Source organism: Bufo gargarizans, chromosome 6, assembly GCF_014858855.1.
Source record: "Bufo gargarizans isolate SCDJY-AF-19 chromosome 6, ASM1485885v1, whole genome shotgun sequence".
In the NCBI taxonomy this organism is placed as follows: Eukaryota; Metazoa; Chordata; class Amphibia; order Anura; family Bufonidae; genus Bufo; species Bufo gargarizans.
Genome location: NC_058085.1, coordinates 84,792,240 through 84,809,837, shown reverse-complemented (window position 1 = coordinate 84,809,837; position 17,598 = coordinate 84,792,240). Strand labels below are relative to the sequence as shown.

Below are 17,598 nucleotides of genomic sequence, written 5' to 3'. Positions count from 1 at the left end.
CTGACAGAACACACCTCTGCCTCTTATCTGCACTCTGTTTGCTTGACCTGTATTTAAACACTTGATAAAATGTAAGATATGATATTTCAACTTGGTGGCTCCCCTCCCTTCTCCACTATGTACAAGGTGCTCTGACTGTATGAGTCACCCCGTTGATATCATACCAAGTGATTTCTAACTGTAGACAGGCACACTTCATTTGGAGGAATCCAGAGAGACCTTATCCATGTCACTCAAATCTTTCATTTATTAATTAATCATATATATATATAATAATATGATAGAAAAATATAAAAAATATACACAGATATTATATAAAACAAGTTATTGCGTAAAATATATGAATTGCAATTCATTAATTGTATTGTACAGAGAGAGGCTACTTGTTTCTCTTCACTTCCCTCTGTATGTCAAATTGTTGAAGAGAGTAACTGAAGGACATAAGTAAAAGCAACCGTGAGTATTTGTGTTCTTCTGATGGGCGTATTTTTCATCAATTGTTACCCATATACATGTATCAACCTAGTGTCTTTATATATTGCTCCAATATATTCAGCTCCTGTATCAACTCCTGATTAAGCAAACAGTTCTCATAGTTGTTTGTAACCGTTTGTGTCGATCTGTTTATGATCTCATATTACAATAGTGACACTCAGTAGTTTTTCTAATCTCCATATGGTGGTAGGCAGTATGGAGGTGCTCAAACAGGTAGCGTCACCTTCAGATGTACACAATGCAGGGGTGAGGCGGTGGGCGGCGAGGTAGCAATCCCCTCGAGGTGGCAAGCCGCCGTTCACTGATGTAGATAATCCGCCTATGTGCAAGATGCTGGACCTCAGCGTTTCACGTGGCACTGTGGTAAGGTGATTGGCGCTGAGATGACGATCCTCTCAGAAGTGGCAGCTACCGTTATCGCTGCCGTGAACTAACAGCCTTTGCATAAGCCGCGGCGAGAATCAGCGTTCTACATGTTAGTGAAATCTCGATCGGCAAGTGTATTGGGATATAGTTCTCTCATATGAAGCGCTTCAAAAAAGGGGATCTAGTTTCATCCTTAGATCCAGTGGGTTCTTTGTGGAGGGTTCTGGGTTCTGTGTATCTTTTTGGTACAAAAGATACACGGAACCCAGAACCCACCACAAAGAACTCACTGGATCCAAGGACGAAACTAGATCCCCTTTTTTTGAAGCGCTTCTTTTTGGTACAAAAGATACACAGAACCCTCCACAAAGAACCCACTGGATCTAAGGACGAAACTAGATCCCCTTTTTTTGAAGCGCTTCTTTTTGGTACAAAAGATACACAGAACCCTCCACAAAGAACCCACTGGATCTAAGGACGAAACTAGATCCCCTTTTTTTGAAGCGCTTCTTTTTGGTACAAAAGATACACAGAACCCTCCACAAAGAACCCACTGGATCTAAGGACGAAACTAGATCCCCTTTTTTGAAGAGCTTCATATGAGAGAACTATCCTGAGAACCCAGTATATCCCAATACACATGCCGATCGTGGAACGCTGATTCTCGCTGCGGCTTTTTTTTTTACACAATAACTTGTTTTATATAATATCTGTGTATATTTTTAATATTTTTCTTTTTATATTATATTATTTTATATATATGATTAATTAATAAATTGACGATTTGAGTGACATGGATAAGGTCTCTCTGGATTCCTCCAAAAGAAGTGTGCCTGTCTACAGTTATAAATCACTTGATAAAATGTGTTGTTTAAAAAGCCCGAAATGAGATAAGAAATCTATATAGTACTATAGGGACTGCTCCCTAAGGGTTCATTTACATCCACGTATCCTCTGTAGAATCCATACACCCGTACACCGCTGACATGTCAGTGGTGTATGGCTTTCACTGTACTGCAGGTATAGGGACCGCAGTAAGCACCGTACATCGCTGCTCCTGTCTGTGCCCGCTCCACTCTGAGCCTGGAAGCTGAAGCCTGGCATAGCACATGTGTGCAGGGTCCCCAGACAGGAGCAGCGATGTACAACGCCCACCGCGGTACCTATGGCGGCAGTACAGTGGAATGCATACATAATAGGGCATGTAGAATAGTTTTAACAAAGCTGTAGAAACGTTTAGTTACTCTTTAAAGGTAATCTGTGACCAGAGACCGTCCTACTTCCTGATTTCCCAGTTATGATACTTTTTCTAATATGCAAAGTAGGTCTTTGGTGCAAAGAGGGCGTCACCCTTGCTCTTGTTGCACCCAAGCGCCACTCATTTCTGAGGCCAGCTCCTCCCTCGCTGGTTTCCTACTACCTGGCCCTATCAATCAAAGCAACTAGGGAAGTGCTAGCCAGAGAAAGGAGTGGAGCTTGGGTGCAGCAAGAGCAAAGGTGACACCCTCATTGCACCAAAGACCTAATTTGCATATTAAGAAAAAGTATCATCACTTGGGAACAGAGCCTCGGATCAACAAATAGGGGGACATTCAGATGCTTGTTTTAATAAGGCCCTGTGACGGTGCCGAAGTTATGTAGAGGCGCAGGCCTACTGAAAAGCCTACTGTCCCGTCCCCTTTCCCATCCCACGCCCACTTTTGTAGACCTGGTGCGAGTTGGAGAAAGTCGCAAATTGTGCCGCAAAGAACCTTTGCACCACAATATGTGCCAGAAATACGCCAAATTTAGACGTATTTCCATAAGTAAATGACCCCCACAGTGTTTTAATCAGATGAACCTTACTTATGTGTCTATGCAAACAGACTGATAAAGAGATCGCTGGTGACAGATTCCCAAATTCATGCTTACCCTTCTGTAGAAACTTTTAATAAAGACCACTGGTGAGACCTCTGTACTGTACATGTACGGAAGTAGGGTTTTTAAATATGGTGCCTTCTTGCATACAAGTGCACTGAAGGCGGACCCAAACCACTCTGTGCACTCTTGCTCCTCCTACTTTCTCTGACAGCCCCTCCCTCTCCTTGATTGACAGGTGACAGGGACAGGTTCCTACATAGTCATCTCGCCTGGCCCTGTCAGTCAAGGAGAGGGAGGGGCTGGCAGAGGAAGCAGGAGGAACATAGGTGCACATAGTGGCTTGGGCCCGCTCCTGGGGCACTTTACTGTTCATCTGCATTTGGATTAAAAGTATTTTAGTTTCTTTTTTTGGAAAATGAATGTGAATGCTATTACAGAATACATTGCTGCAAAATATATATTACATGTGTCCCTTGTTCATATGTGCCCGCATTGCTGAGAAAAATGAAGTTTTAATATATGCAAATGAGCCTTTAGGAGCAACGGGGGCATTGCCCTTACTTGTAGAGGCTCAGCGCTCTCTGCTACTGCCGCGTCCTCTGCACTTTTAATTTCGGAGAGTCAGGGCCAGGCGTGATCATGTTTAAACGGCCCTTTCAAAGTGCAGAGGGTGCGGCAGTTGCAGAGAGAGCAGAGTTTCTAGGTGTAATGGCAACGCCCCCGTTGCTCCTAGAGGCTCATTTGCATATATTAAAACATCATTTTTTTCTCAGCAATGCGGGCACATATGAACATGGGACCAACACAGATGCCTTCAGCTGCCAAATGCACATGTAACAGGTCAGCCAGTGTCATAGGTACAAAACTGCTGACAGATGCTCTTCAAGACATATGACTTGTATTTTATTCTACATTCCTCTAAGCAGTACTACCTGTAGACAATGTTTTGAGAATGTAGGTAGCCAATCGCACTGGCCACTTCCGCTGAATAGAAACGTGCCCGCGGCTCCAGGAAAGAACGCTCCCTTTGCAAGTGGAAAAAAAGCTATGGAGAGAGAGAAAGATTCTGAACAACTGAGCAGAAACCCTCTTAGGTCCATATGAATAAGTATATATAATATGAAAAAGTATATATTGCATTAGTTTTTTACAGGCAGTCACCGTTTAGCCATTACATAGCATCTTCCATGGGTCAAGTATTTGGAAATGAAATGAGTATGTAAGCAATAGATTGGAAACTGTATGATCAGTGCTGCTGTCATAAATTCTAACTTCAGTCTCATGTCTGGTGGTAACAGACGTATAATCGGAGAGCACAGCGCCTTATATCAGTAGTTGTCATTTCATCCTCATTGAGATGGAGGCAGATTATGGCAGAGGAGCTGTAAGACCCCCATTGTGAGGCAACAAAACATTACATGACTGGGGATAGTTGTGGTTTCATCATCATTGCATTTAGCGCTCCTCATGACGATATGCTGATCTTGCTGATTTACTTGCCGCTCTCCACCTTGTTTATAATCACTTGGGTGACCGTACGGTGCACATGAGGGAACATGCTGAAAACAGCACAGATATAGATCAGACTGCAAAATTGACCCTTTCCAACACAAGCTAAGCTAAGACATCTCTACCAACACCTAATACGTTCTGTACAGGGCCCAGTCATATACTTTTGGGAGGGGGGGAGATTTATCAAAAACGGTGCAAAGAAAAACCAGTTTAGTTGCCCATAGCAACCAATCAAAGTCTAAATTCTAAAAATGAAAGGTGGAATCTGATTGGTTGCTAGGGGCAACTAAGCCAGTTTTCTAAGCTTTACACCAGTTTTGATAAATTTCCCTCTTTGTCTCCATCCAGTTGGATCTCCGAGCATCAGTAATGATCAAGGGCAGTAGATGGTGACGAAATGACCTGAGACTGTTCGGAAAGCAGGGCAGCACTGCTGTGGTGACGTATTATGGGCTGTCAAATTAATCTGTGGTAACTTGCATTCTCACCTCTCCTCCGTTTACATAGTCCAGAACGAAATATAGCTTCTCGGGGGTTTGGAAGGAGTAGTGGAGTCCCACAAGGAATGGATGCTTTAGGTTCTTCAGCAAAACATTCCTCTCAGCCATGATGTGAGATTGCTGAGAAGGAACGGGAAAGAATTAGTGATATATCACTAGAAACGCCAGTGAACCTGGTTGAGTGGGTATGATGCAGTACCTCTTTTCTCTTTAGAACGGTCTTCTTCTGTAGAACCTTCACCGCATAGAACTTTTTGTCACTTTTACTCTTGGCCAGCAGGACCTGTAGAAGGTAAACCTTCTTTACTTGCCGATTCAAGATTTGCTTCAATTTACTGATATGGGCCACATGCTCATGGCCAATATTACAGATCTATGTTGTATGCATACATCCATATTATGACTCCCATACACTGCTATGGACTCCAATTTTATACAGAGAGACATGAAGGTTATGAATACTTATAGATTCCATGCCAAAAATAATCTGTTGGGATTTTCTGACATATTGAGAACCTTCCTTCATGGGAATTGTCCCTTACCCCCTCTATATGGTACCTTATCAAGCTGTAACATGGGACCGTATGTGATCACCATAATGCTCTTTATATTAGTAATTTACAATCCCCCAATACCATGCTATAATCAGAACTGTTCTCTATCTACATACAGCAGATTGAATGGATTTGCTTCTGCCTCAAGCACATGGAGTTCTGCAATCCCTATTCACATGAATCGCCCAGTCACAGAAATGTCTTTAAGCAATCTGCTGCATGTGAATATTTCCTACGCTGCAGGAAATGATGTCCAGATGAGTATCTTTCGTGACAGTGTCTGTTAGGCCTCATGCACACGACCTTATCCGTTTTATGGTCTGAAAAACCGTGGATTTGCAAAATACAGATACGGGCTGTGTGCCTTTTTCCATTTTTCTACTAGAACTGGCAATTCTTGTCCACATAACGATAACGGGCAAGAATAGGACATGCTCTATAATTTACTGAATGGCTACACAGATGTAGACAGCACACGGAGGAAATCCGTGTGCTGGCTGCATTTTTTGCAGAATCATAGAAATTAATGGGTCTGATCCGCAAAAGAAATCCATACTGATCCCCTCTGCTTGGTTCCGGGCTATCTTCACTGGACTTCCAGTAAATTCCTGCGCTGACTGGCCTCAGCATTAACATGTCTCCAAAGGTACAGCATCTATAATATATATATATATATATATATGTATGTATGCTAAGCAAGAAGGATCTTGCCGCTTGACCTACCCAAATAGTGAGATATATGTAAAGTGTATGTGGGTTGGCCATATATTTAACTCCTGCCGGGTCTCACACACGATATATACAACCAATATAGAAAGCGCTTTATTGTGTATTGATTGGGCTTTTGCCCCTTTTTTGTTTCTGGGGGGATTTCGTTACCCATGTTTGTATCATACTTATTTTATTTTGTGTTTTTAATATATATGTACCTAGCGTGTATTTGATCAGAAAGGAGGAGTGGGGAGTGTTTTTACTTTTAAAAATTCTGTCTTTTACAGCACCAGTAGTGGGTGTTCCTGCTTTATTCTTATATTTCACATGTCCCCAAAGGGCATGTGACACAGACGTGGCAAGCTCCTTGGCCATACATCACCACTGCAGCCAGTCATTGGCTTTAGCGCACATGTGACTCAGACCATGCAGGAAATTGACAGCCAGGGACTAGATATGCAATGAAGACCACCAGGGAGCCGGACACCAAGCAGCGGGGACTGAGTATGGATTTTTCACAGGCCAAGATGTCTGGGGCTTAGATAAAAAAAAAAACTACTGGACAATCCCCTCTAAAAGACTGCCATTTTCTTGATGGTCTATGCTCATTGTACATGGGTAATTTGAATTCCCTCTGGCCTAGCAGAGATATCAAGTATATTGTTAGATGATTATTTTGCTTTAGAGGGAGAATATCTCATAATAACAGTAGGGACGTTCTAGTTATGTAATTACCTACACTGATCATCTTGTTTCCAAACCAGAGCTTTGTTTTATGGCAGACTTTATTTTTCATAATCGGATTGGATATGTATAGAGCTGTTTCACACGAGCGGATGCTGTGCTTGTCATCCGCAGCGTGAATGACAGCCAAGCCCCGCACCGGACAGCAGAGACACGGAGCAGTAACATGGTTGATAATGCTCCGTGCCTCTCTGTGACCTTTTTACTACAAAATGACAGTGAGATAAAGTTGTCACCGTGATTGTGTAGTAAAAAGATTACAGAGAGGCACAGAGCAATATCAGTCATGTTAGTGCTCCGTGTCTCTGCTGTCCGCAGCGGGGCTTGGCTGTCATTTACGCTGCGGATGACACGCACAGCATCCACTCGTGTGAAACAGCCCATAGAGTTAAAGCATCTACACAAACTAAGCAGTGCTAATACACAGAAACAGAAGAATCTGCTCCTCGTAATAGGTTATGTAGGGCAGGGGAGTCTATGCAAACTGTAAAACATTTTAACAGCAGCCCCTCCACCCAGCAGCGTCCTGCAGGGTCAGCTCCAGATTATAAGATTAGCCGCAAACTCGGAGTCCTTGGCAGCAGAAGCAGGAATTCTCGCAGCGGTGCCCCAGAATTTGCACTTCTCTAACCCCGAGTCCCATGTAGCACAAATCCCAGGCAATGTCATGGTGCAGTCTTTTAAAAAAAAAAAGAAGAATATATCTGTCACAGCTTATATTTGCTTGTATGTATTTACTTTACAGTTATAGTATTATTGTCAGAGGCTCCAAAGTTTTTAGGGGACAATCATAAAAAAATCTGCCTGAAATCACTGCTGCATAAAGCTGGGGCTACATGGTCACATGTTTTGCACAACAGCAAGTTTCAGTAAGAATGTGTGCGACATGTCTGCAACTTTTTGTTTTGTGTGACTATTGTAGAGCTGTGATTTGGCTGTAAAGAAACAGCCGCGTTGCAGAAAGTCACAGGTGAGTTGTATGTCACCCCCAACTTGCATTGTGGTCAACGATGGCAAAGTCGTATGCGATTTGTGACAAAAAATACAATCCATGCTAAATGGTAAAACACTGGGTAACACTGAGATGAAAAAGGACTTAGGAATTTTAGTGACCAGCAAACTTAACTGTATAAACTAGCGTCAGGAAGCTGCTACCAAGGCCAATAAGATTATGGGGTGCATCAAAAAGGGGCATAGATGCCCGTGATGAGAACATAGTCCTACCACTTTACAGATCACTAGTCAGACCACACATGGAGTACTGTGTACAGTTCTGGGCTCCTGTGAACAAGGCAGACATAGCAGAGCTGGAGAGGGTCCAGAGGAGGGAAACTAAAGTAATAACTGGAATGGGGCAACTGCAGTACCCTGAAAGATTATCAAAATTAGGGTTATTCACTTTAGAAAAAAGACGACTGAGGGGAGATCTAATTAATATGTATAAATATATCAGGGGTCAGTACAGAGATCTATCCCATCATCTATTTATCCCCAGGACTGTGACTGTGACTAGGGGACATCCTCTGCATCTGGAGGAAAGAAGGTTTGTACACAAACATAGAAGAGGATTCTTTACGGTAAGAGCAGTGAGACTATGGAACTCTCTGCCTGAGGAGGTGGTGATGGTGAGTACAATAAAGGAATTCAAGAGGGGCCTGGATGTATTTCTGGAGTGTAATAATATTACAGGCTATAGCTACTAGAGAGGGGTCGATGATCCAGGGAGTTATTGACTGATTGGAGTCGGGAGGGAATTTTTTCCCCTAAAGTGAGGAAATTTGGCTACTACCTCATAGGGGGCTTTTTGCCTTACTCTGGATCAACTTGCCGGATAACAGTCTGAACTGGATGGACAAATGTATTTTTTCGGCCTAACAGACTGTGTTACTATGGTGTCGGATTTTATGCGTTTGCCTTTCGCAGCAAGTCGTATGTCACACTGTGAACACCATTGACAATCATTAGATGCAAAGTCATGAGATATTCATGTCGCTGTGTTGCCCCAGCCTTATACTTTAGTTTTAGGTGATCATACACCTTACATAGCTGTCAGCTATGAACAAGCACTCAGCTGAGCATGCACGTGTTCTCAGCTGAGTAAGGTGAATAAGGGTACATTTCCACGACAGTGAAGAAAAAAACACCACAAATGTTAAAACAGATAGAGGGTAATATTTTTTTTTTTCCAGAGCTCTTTGGATCCGCCACTGGCAGATGTCACCTCAATGCGTACTGGCCCCATTGACCATAATGGGGTTCGGCAGTGATCCAGCTGCTACCCGGCAAATATGTCATGATTCAGCCCGAAGGTAGCGGCTGGATCTCCACCGGACCTCATTATAGTCAAAGGGGCTGGCGAGTATTGTGTTGATATGCCTGATCCAGAGAGTTTTGGCAGGTTTTTCTCTGCCGGAACAGCCTGCTGGAGCTAATAGCGTTGATGTGGAAGAAGCCTCTAGTGGCAGCTTATCTTCCTTTTTACAAATGGATCAGGTGTGTTAAAATCCAATGGGCCGATCCTTCTTTCCTCTTGATATCTGCCGATTGAGGATATCTACATTAAATGGCTGACCAAGCCTACCATAATCAGCTTTAAGTGCCCCTTTAAACCAAAGCTTCACTTTTATAACTACTTCAATCATTCATTCCCTCATTCTGCTCAGTACACGTTTATAATTTTACACGGATTCACTTAGGAGGTGACCGGCTTCCCGTAACATAGGGTTAAAATTCAAATCTTAGAGAGGGCTCACCAGCTGCTCCAGAATAGTATGGGTGCACCTGCAAGAGGATTCACCCAATCCTCTAAAACGGTTGAAAAAGCAGATAAAATAGTAGGGCACACCAGACACTTGATGCCACACGGAGGGTTAATTTACAAGTTATTTATTCCTAGAGGTTGTAACATATAATATAATTAAACATACTAAAAATACTAAAAGATCTTTAAAACATATAATGTCCTTAAAATATATCCAATGATGAGTAGATGAAATATTGTAACAAAAGGCAATCTCTCTTGAGAGTTAATGAACTCACACCTTATTTCTGACGGGAGTAAAGCAATTGATCAGGTGAGATCGTTGAGAGGATAGTCACTCAAATTGTGTGTGGTTAACTGCATATGACTAGATATAGTCATATGCAGTTACGATCTATATTTCCGATATATTTATGACATGATTTTTAGTTTTATTATATGTAATGACATTATACAGTAACATATGTATTTATAGGGATTTAATATAGTTTTAACAAGATAAATAAATGTTTTTAAACGAATAAATAAAAAAACAGATTGTGTCATCAAGAAGTTTGAAAAGAAGTCCACGTCACTTCCGATACACAGCCGTGGCAAATTGTTTCTAGACCACACCTGTTCAGGTATATAAAGACAGTTCATTCCCATGGGAAATTTAACCACTGAAGAAGGAGCTGGAGTAGGCTCCGAAACACGTATGGTAACTTAATCCCATGAGAAACAAGCACGGAATTTGAGGACAGAAAGTGCTTTAAGAGAGGGTTCGGTGCCTTTTCGCCTTGATACCAAGGAAAGCTGGATACCTGCTGTTCCACTCTGAGATCGGTGCTTCTGGTGTAACCCTGCGAATCTGGACTAAAACCGCACTGAAGATAAGGGTGACCAGACCATCTCTAGAACAGCACATTGATATCCGACCACCGAGGATCCCGCAAATCTACCTGCCACGAGTGAGAGAAATAAGTCCGGTATCATCTGAAACAGTGAGTAAACTATTCCGGTCCATACTTGCAAGCAGGCAGTGAAAATATAGCGCCATTGTTGTGGCTAGTAGTCATTTAAAACCACACACAATTTGAGTGACTATCCTCTCAACGATCTCACCTGATCAATTGCTTTACTCCCGTCAGAAATAAGGTGTGAGTTCATTAACTCTCAAGAGAGATTGCCTTTTGTTACAATATTTCATCTACTCATCATTGGATATATTTTAAGGACATTATATGTTTTAAAGATCTTTTAGTATTTTTAGTATGTTTAATTATATTATATGTTACAACCTCTAGGAATAAATAACTTGTAAATTAACCCTCCGTGTGGCATCAAGTGTCTGGTGTGCCCTACTATTTTATCGGCTTCCCGTAACATCTCTGGGTAAAATGTGGAGGTTTGTAGGTATCGATGGCATATGCTGTACAAACCTTTCCAAAGCTCCCCTTTCCTATCACTTTCAGGAAGTCAAAGTCAGTTGGTTTAGCACTGGAAAAAAAAGATAAAGATGACAATGTAACAATTTATATGACTTTATTGCTATATTCAATTTAAGGATCCATTCACACACAAGATTTATTGCAGAAATTTCTATTGCTGTTTCATTAAAGGGTTTGACCACTTTCTGGTTACTGTTCACCAATCTGTTCGTGAGATGATTATATGGCACTTACTAATATAGTCTTTGTTGAAATTCTGCACCATTTTCTATATTTCATGACGTATGCCCCCTTGTTTACAAAGTCTTTTGTGCTGTCCACACAGAGGTCCTGTCCATAGGACGGCCGCTGATGTGACCAGGCAAATCACCTCCATGTGATGTCTCCTCCATTCAAACGCACTGCACCTGCACTAAACTTTCAACAGTACAAGTGAAGATGACAGGTGCAGTGTATTTGAATGGAGGAGACATCACATGGAGGTGATTTGCTTGATCACATGACCCTCCATCAGCAGCCATTTTATGGACAAGACCTCTGTGTGGACAGCACAAAAGACTTGGCAAACAAGGGGGCATACCTTATCAAATATAGGAAATGGTGCAGAATTTCAACAAGGGCTATATTAGTAAGTGCCATATAATCATCTTACATACATATTGGTCAACAGTAATCAGAAAGTGGCCAATCCCTTTAATCACAGTGAAGCTTAAAGAAATCCATGCACATGGAGAGGAAACCACATTCATCTGTATGGAAAGTTTGAAAACTGTAAGGAAAGATGTGCAGCTCCATACAACCTCCCAGTAGGACACCCATAGACTGTAATGGGGCCCTACTGTACTTCCATACAAAGTCAAAAAGTCATTTTTCCTGACCGATTCCATATGATTTTGAAATAAACTTGTGCCTCCAAGGGGCTCCATTGGATGCTGTATTACAGAGGAATCCTCCCCTAGAAGCATTGCTATGGAGCAGAGCAAACACATTGGGGAGATTTATCAAAACTGGGGTAAAGGAAAACTGGCTTAGGCTACCTTCACACTCGTGTTTTGTGCGGATCCGTCATGGATGGATCTGTTCAGATAATACAACCGTCTGCATCTGTTCAAAGTAAATGGAGGACGGATCCATTTCTATTGTGCCAGATTGTGTCATAGAAAACGGATCCGTACCCACTGACTTACCATTGTGTGCCAGGACGGATCCGTTTGGCTCAGTTTCATCAGACGGAAACCAAAACGCTGCAAGCTGTATTTTGGTGTCCGCCTCCAGAGCGGAATTGAGACGGAACGGAGGCAAACTGATGCATTCTGAGCGGATCCTTTTCCATTCAGAATGCTTAAGGGCAAAACTGATCCGTTTTTTGACTGCTCATGAGAGCCCTGAACAGATCTCACAAACGGAAAGCCAAAACGCGAGTGTGAAAGTAGGCTTAGTTTGCCATAACAACCAATCAGATTCAACCTTTCATTTTTCAGAGCTTCATTAGAAAATGAAAGGTGGAATCTGATTGGTTTCTTTGGGCAACAAAGCCAATTTTCCTTTGCGCCAGTTTTGATAAATCTCCCCCATTAGGCCTCTTTCACACGAGCGTGACAGATTAGGTCCGGGTGCGTTCAGTGAAACTCGCACCATTTTGCAAGCAAGTTCAGTCGGTTTTGTCTGCGATTGCCTTCAGTTGTTCCGTTTTTTCCGCGTGGGTCCGATGCGTTTTAATGCGGTTTTCACACGCGTGATAAAAAAAAATAGGTTTACAAACAACATCTCTTAGCAAGCATCAATTTTTCACTGAAGCCCCATTCACTTCTATGGGACCAGGGCTGCGTGAAAAACACAAAATATAGAACATACTGCATTTTTCACACAACGCAGAACTGATGCGTGAAAAAAACGCTCCTGTACACAGACCCATTGAAATGAATGAGTCAGGATTCAGTGCGGGTGCTATGCGTTCACGTCACGCATTACACCCGCCCGGAAAACTCGCTCGTGTGAAAGGGGCCTTAGTGTCAATGGACACTGAACTGAGGCAAATGGCTGCCCAGTTCAGGATGCAATCCCAGCTTCTGGACCCATATTCCATGTGAATGACAAGCTATAAGATAATGAAGACCTAAATGCAACATTACTTTTTAAGGGTCACTAGACTTTCAAAAATGTTATGATGTGTCAAACTTTTGATATGTCATATCAAAGGCTTTGATCAGTGGAATATCTCTTGCAGTGAGGAAGGAGAGTGTGGTATGTGAGGGCTTGTCTCGTTCTATTGATCATGGGAGTCTCTGCACTCAGGCCCCCACCGATCAAAAGCTTTGATATGACACTATGACATTGAAAGTTTTTTTTGAAAGTCCCATGAGCCTTTGAAGGCTTTTCATTGAAAGAATGACAAACCTGAATTCACACAATAATTAGAAACATCTTATTGACCCCTCCCGTGTGACAGGCAGAGAAGAACAAGAACTCTTCAATGCAATGTGACGGTATTACATGCACCATTGTGTTATGATTGCCCAATATACTGTATATGGGAAGTGGTCATGTGCTCTCCATATCATGGATGCAGACCCATTCGCTCGAACGGGTCCGCAATTAGCAAGATACGGAGATGAAGCCCACAGAAGCACTTCAGATCGCTTCCATGTGATCTCAGTCCGTGCTTCCGCACCGCAAAAAAATAGATCCTGTTCTATTTTTCTGCAGTGCGGACTGAATCTTGAGGATCGCGGACCCATTCAACTGAAAAGGTCCACATCCACAAACGGCGGGCACACAGCCGGTGCCTGTGCCTGTGCATTGCAGACCGCTGTTTGCAGTCCGCAGCACGGGCATGGGGCGCACATGGTTCGTGTGCATGTATTGATTATTATTACTAAAAATGATATTGTCATTTTCGGATCAGGCCGGTAGACATAGGGCCTCATGCACATGATCGTGTCTGTTTTGCGGTCCGTTGAGCGCAGATATCAGCAGTGTGCTTCCCGTTCCGCACTGCCCACCCTATGTTAAATATGCCTTTTCTTGTCTACCGCACAGACAAGAATAGGAAATGCTGTATCATTTTTTGCGGGATGGCTGATGGATGGGAACAGACATTTTTTTGCAGCCCCTTTGAAATGAATGGATCCACATCCAAGCCACAAAAAATGCGGATCGGATGCAGACCAAATATACGGTCGTGTGGATGGAGGCTTACTACGTGTTTCTTCTGACCTGGGTGCACTTACAGATTTCCACAGATCTAGTCTTTAGAGGCACAGCTGAGGGGGGATGTGTACTCACTTAGGGTTGGCAGACGGGCCCAGGTTTATGTTCGAAGTCATGACTGGAGAGAGGCGTTGACCGATTCCAGTCTCGATGTCACTCAATGGTCTGTAAATTGAAGAGTTTAGACTCCTTTATAGTTAACCACAAACATTCAGAATGAAAAAGGAAGAAAAAAAGGCACCACAGGAAGAATCAGCAGGTAGGAAGTCATTTATTAAGAGCAGTGGTGTAACTTGAAATGACTGGGCCCCACAGCAAATTTTGAACGGGGCCCCCTAGCAACTTCTTCACAACCCTTTCCTCCCATGCAACCCCCACTTCTGTGGCTAGTCAAGATCGCTTTCTCAGACGAGGCCCGACAGCTGCTCTGTCCTACAGTGTCTCTGTATATAATGTCATTTTATAATACCGTTGAGGGGGCCCTGATAATAAAATCTTTTATTCCTCCTCTCAGCTGGGCCCCTTCCGAGTTCAGGCCCCAAATCAGCCGCTTCCCCTATAGCTACGCCCCTGATTAAGAGTCAAGGGTAGGTTCACAAGGATTTTTTTGTAAGTGGTTTTTAAGGCAGATTTTCTGGCAGGTTTTTCAGCCAAAGCCAGAAGTGGGTCCAGCTGGAAGGTGAAGTATAATCCTTCCTTTCTACTTCCGATTCCTTTTTAATCCACTTCTGTCTTTGGCAAAAAAAAACTGCAGGAAAATCTGCCTCAAACCCTCCACAAAAAAACTCAGTGTGCACCTACCTCCAGTGTTATGGATTTTCATAAGGCCTCATGCACACGACCGTTGTGTGCATCCGTGGCCGTTGTTCAGTTTTCCGTGATTTTCTGCGGACCCATTGACTTTCAATGGGTCCGTTGAAAACTCGGAAAATGCACCGTTGTTCATCCGCGGCCGTGATCTGTGTTTCCTGTCCATCAAAAAAATATGACCTGTCCTATTTTTTTGACGGACAACGGTTCACGGACCCATTCAAGTCAATGGGTCAGTGAAAAAACACGGATGCACACAAGATTGTCATCCGCGTCAGTGATCCGTGTCCGTAGGCTACTTTCATACAGACGGATCCGAAGATCCGTCTGCATAAAAGCTTTTTCAGATCTAAGTTTTCACTTCGTGAAAACTCAGATCCGACAGTATATTCTAACACAGAGGTGTTCCCATGGTGATGGGGACGCTTCAAGTTAGAATATACTACGAACTGTGTACATGATTGCCCCCTGCTGCCTGGCAGCACCCGATCTCTTACAGGGGGCTGTGATCAGCACAATTATGTGCGTAGCATAGCCCCCTGTAAGAGATCAGGTGCTGGCAGGCAGCAGGTGGCAGACCCCCCTCCCTTTCCAGTGCATTAAGCAATGCGCCGCACAGACCTGTCACTTACCAGTAGGAGGAGCTCCTGGCCGTTCACAGACAGCGCAGCAGGTAAGTATAATGCTTCTAATATTGCTAAGTAACCATGGCAACCAGGACTGCAGTAGCGTCCTGGTTGCCATGGTTACCGATCGGAGCCCCAGCGATTAAACTGGGACTCCGATCGGAACTCTCCGCTGCCACCAATGATGGGGGGGGGGGGGGGGGCGGGAGAGGGGAGGCCGCACTGGCCACCAATGATATTAATACAGGGGAAGGGGGGCCGCACTGGCCACCAATGAAATTAATACAGTAGAGGGAGGGAGGGGGCCGCACTGGCCACCAATGAATATAATACAGGGGAGGGAGGGGGTCTGCCCCCTGCTGCCTGGCAGCCCCTGATCTCTTACAGGGGGCTATGATATGCACAATTAACCCCTCAGGTGCTGTAAGAGATCGGGTGCTGCCAGGCAGCAGGGGGCAGTCATGTACACAGTTCTTAATATATTCTAACTTGAAGCGTCCCCATCACCATGGGAACGCCTCTGTGTTAGAATATACTGTCGGATCTCAGTTATCACGATCTAACTCAAATCCGATGGTATATTCTAACATAGAGGCGTTCCCATGGTGATGGGGACGCTTCAAGTTAAAATATACCCTGACTTTACATTAAAAGTCAATGGGGGACGGATCCGTTTGCAATTGCATCATATTGTGTCAACGTCAAACGGATCCGTCCCCATTGACTTGCATTGTAAGTCAGGACGGATCCGTTTGGCTCCGCACGGCCAGGCGGACACCAAAACGACTTTTTCCGTCATGTCCGTGGATCCTCCAAAAATCAAGGAAGACCCACAGAAGAAAAAACTGACACGGATCACGAAACTACGGAACCCGTTTTTGCGGACTGCAAAAAAAAACCGGTTGTGTGCATGAGGCCTAACATGCGTGGTGATCATATCACACAAGCTGTGTCTTTTTTATGTAGAGGAAATCTATGTCTGACCACTCGAAACCTGTGCACTACACGCCTGCTTTTGCAGTAAATATAATTGTGGCCACCATTGCACCAAATCTATAAAAGTGTATTGACGTGCTAATTTTGAGATTGATTTATTTATTTTCAAAATATTTGACAAAAATAGGATTTCTTTTCAAACTATCTTAGGCTTCGTTCACATCAACGTTCAGCCTTTCCGATCTCCTACTCCGTTATAGGGGCAGGAAAAACTGAAAGGACGGTTTCGGCACATAACTGAGCCGAATGGAGCCTACGGAACCCATAGACCCCCATAGACTATAATGGGGTCCGTTAGGTTTACGCTCAGAAGAGACAAAAGTAGTGCATGCAGGAATTTTTATCTTCGCTTCAAAAATCTTTCTCTGGGAGTAAACCTAACGGACCCCATAATAGTCTATGGGGTCTGTAGGCTCCGTTCGGCTCAGTTATGTGCCGAATCCGTCCTTTCCTTTTTTACTGCCCCTATAACGGAGTAGGAGAACGGAAAAACTGAACGCTGATGTGAACGAAGCCTTAATACTTGTAGAAGTTTTGTGCACCTGTGGTGTTTTTATTTGAAGTGATTTTACGGCATCTAACAACGTGAGGATGTTCTTTTTGTGCAGAATAGGTCACCAATATCCAATAATTTAGTGTCCAACACCCGCTACCCCACTAATCAGCCGTTCCATGCAGCCTTCGGTGCCAGAAGCAGCTCTCGAATAGAGCAGGGAGTACAGCTCCGCTCAAAGTGTAGTGGCTGTGCTCGGTTACTGCAGGTCAGCTGCTACTGAAGGAGACCTCCCAAGTGTCCCTCTTTTGAAGGGACAGTCCCTCTTTTTGACTTTTTGAAGTCCCTCTATGCTCCATAAATGTCCCTCTTTTTGATCTGAGGTATTACTGCATTTACAATATTGATCCAGAAAGTGTTTGTCTGGTTCCTTTCTGCATATTAGAGCCTGCCTTGTATATTATTTCATTACGGTATTGGATGCAATTAGAATTTTAGAAATGTCTATATTCCGAGTATTTTTCCACTAT

The 17,598-nt window shown here is 43.4% G+C and overlaps 1 protein-coding gene across 1 annotated transcript in view; it reads right to left on the bottom strand.

Annotated features, from left to right (window-relative positions):
* Positions 1-17,598, bottom strand: part of LOC122942345 (serine/threonine-protein kinase Sgk2-like) — a 58,656-nt gene that overhangs the window by 24,523 nt on the left and 16,535 nt on the right. The window contains exons 2-6 of the mRNA XM_044299904.1: positions 14,219-14,308; positions 10,925-10,982; positions 4,933-5,016; positions 4,722-4,853; positions 3,654-3,766 (exon numbers count right to left, since the gene is read on the bottom strand). Of these exons, the coding sequence (XP_044155839.1) occupies positions 3,654-3,766; positions 4,722-4,853; positions 4,933-5,016; positions 10,925-10,982; positions 14,219-14,259 (428 nt within the window). The 5' untranslated portion in view covers positions 14,260-14,308. The remainder of the gene's footprint in view (positions 1-3,653; positions 3,767-4,721; positions 4,854-4,932; positions 5,017-10,924; positions 10,983-14,218; positions 14,309-17,598) is intronic.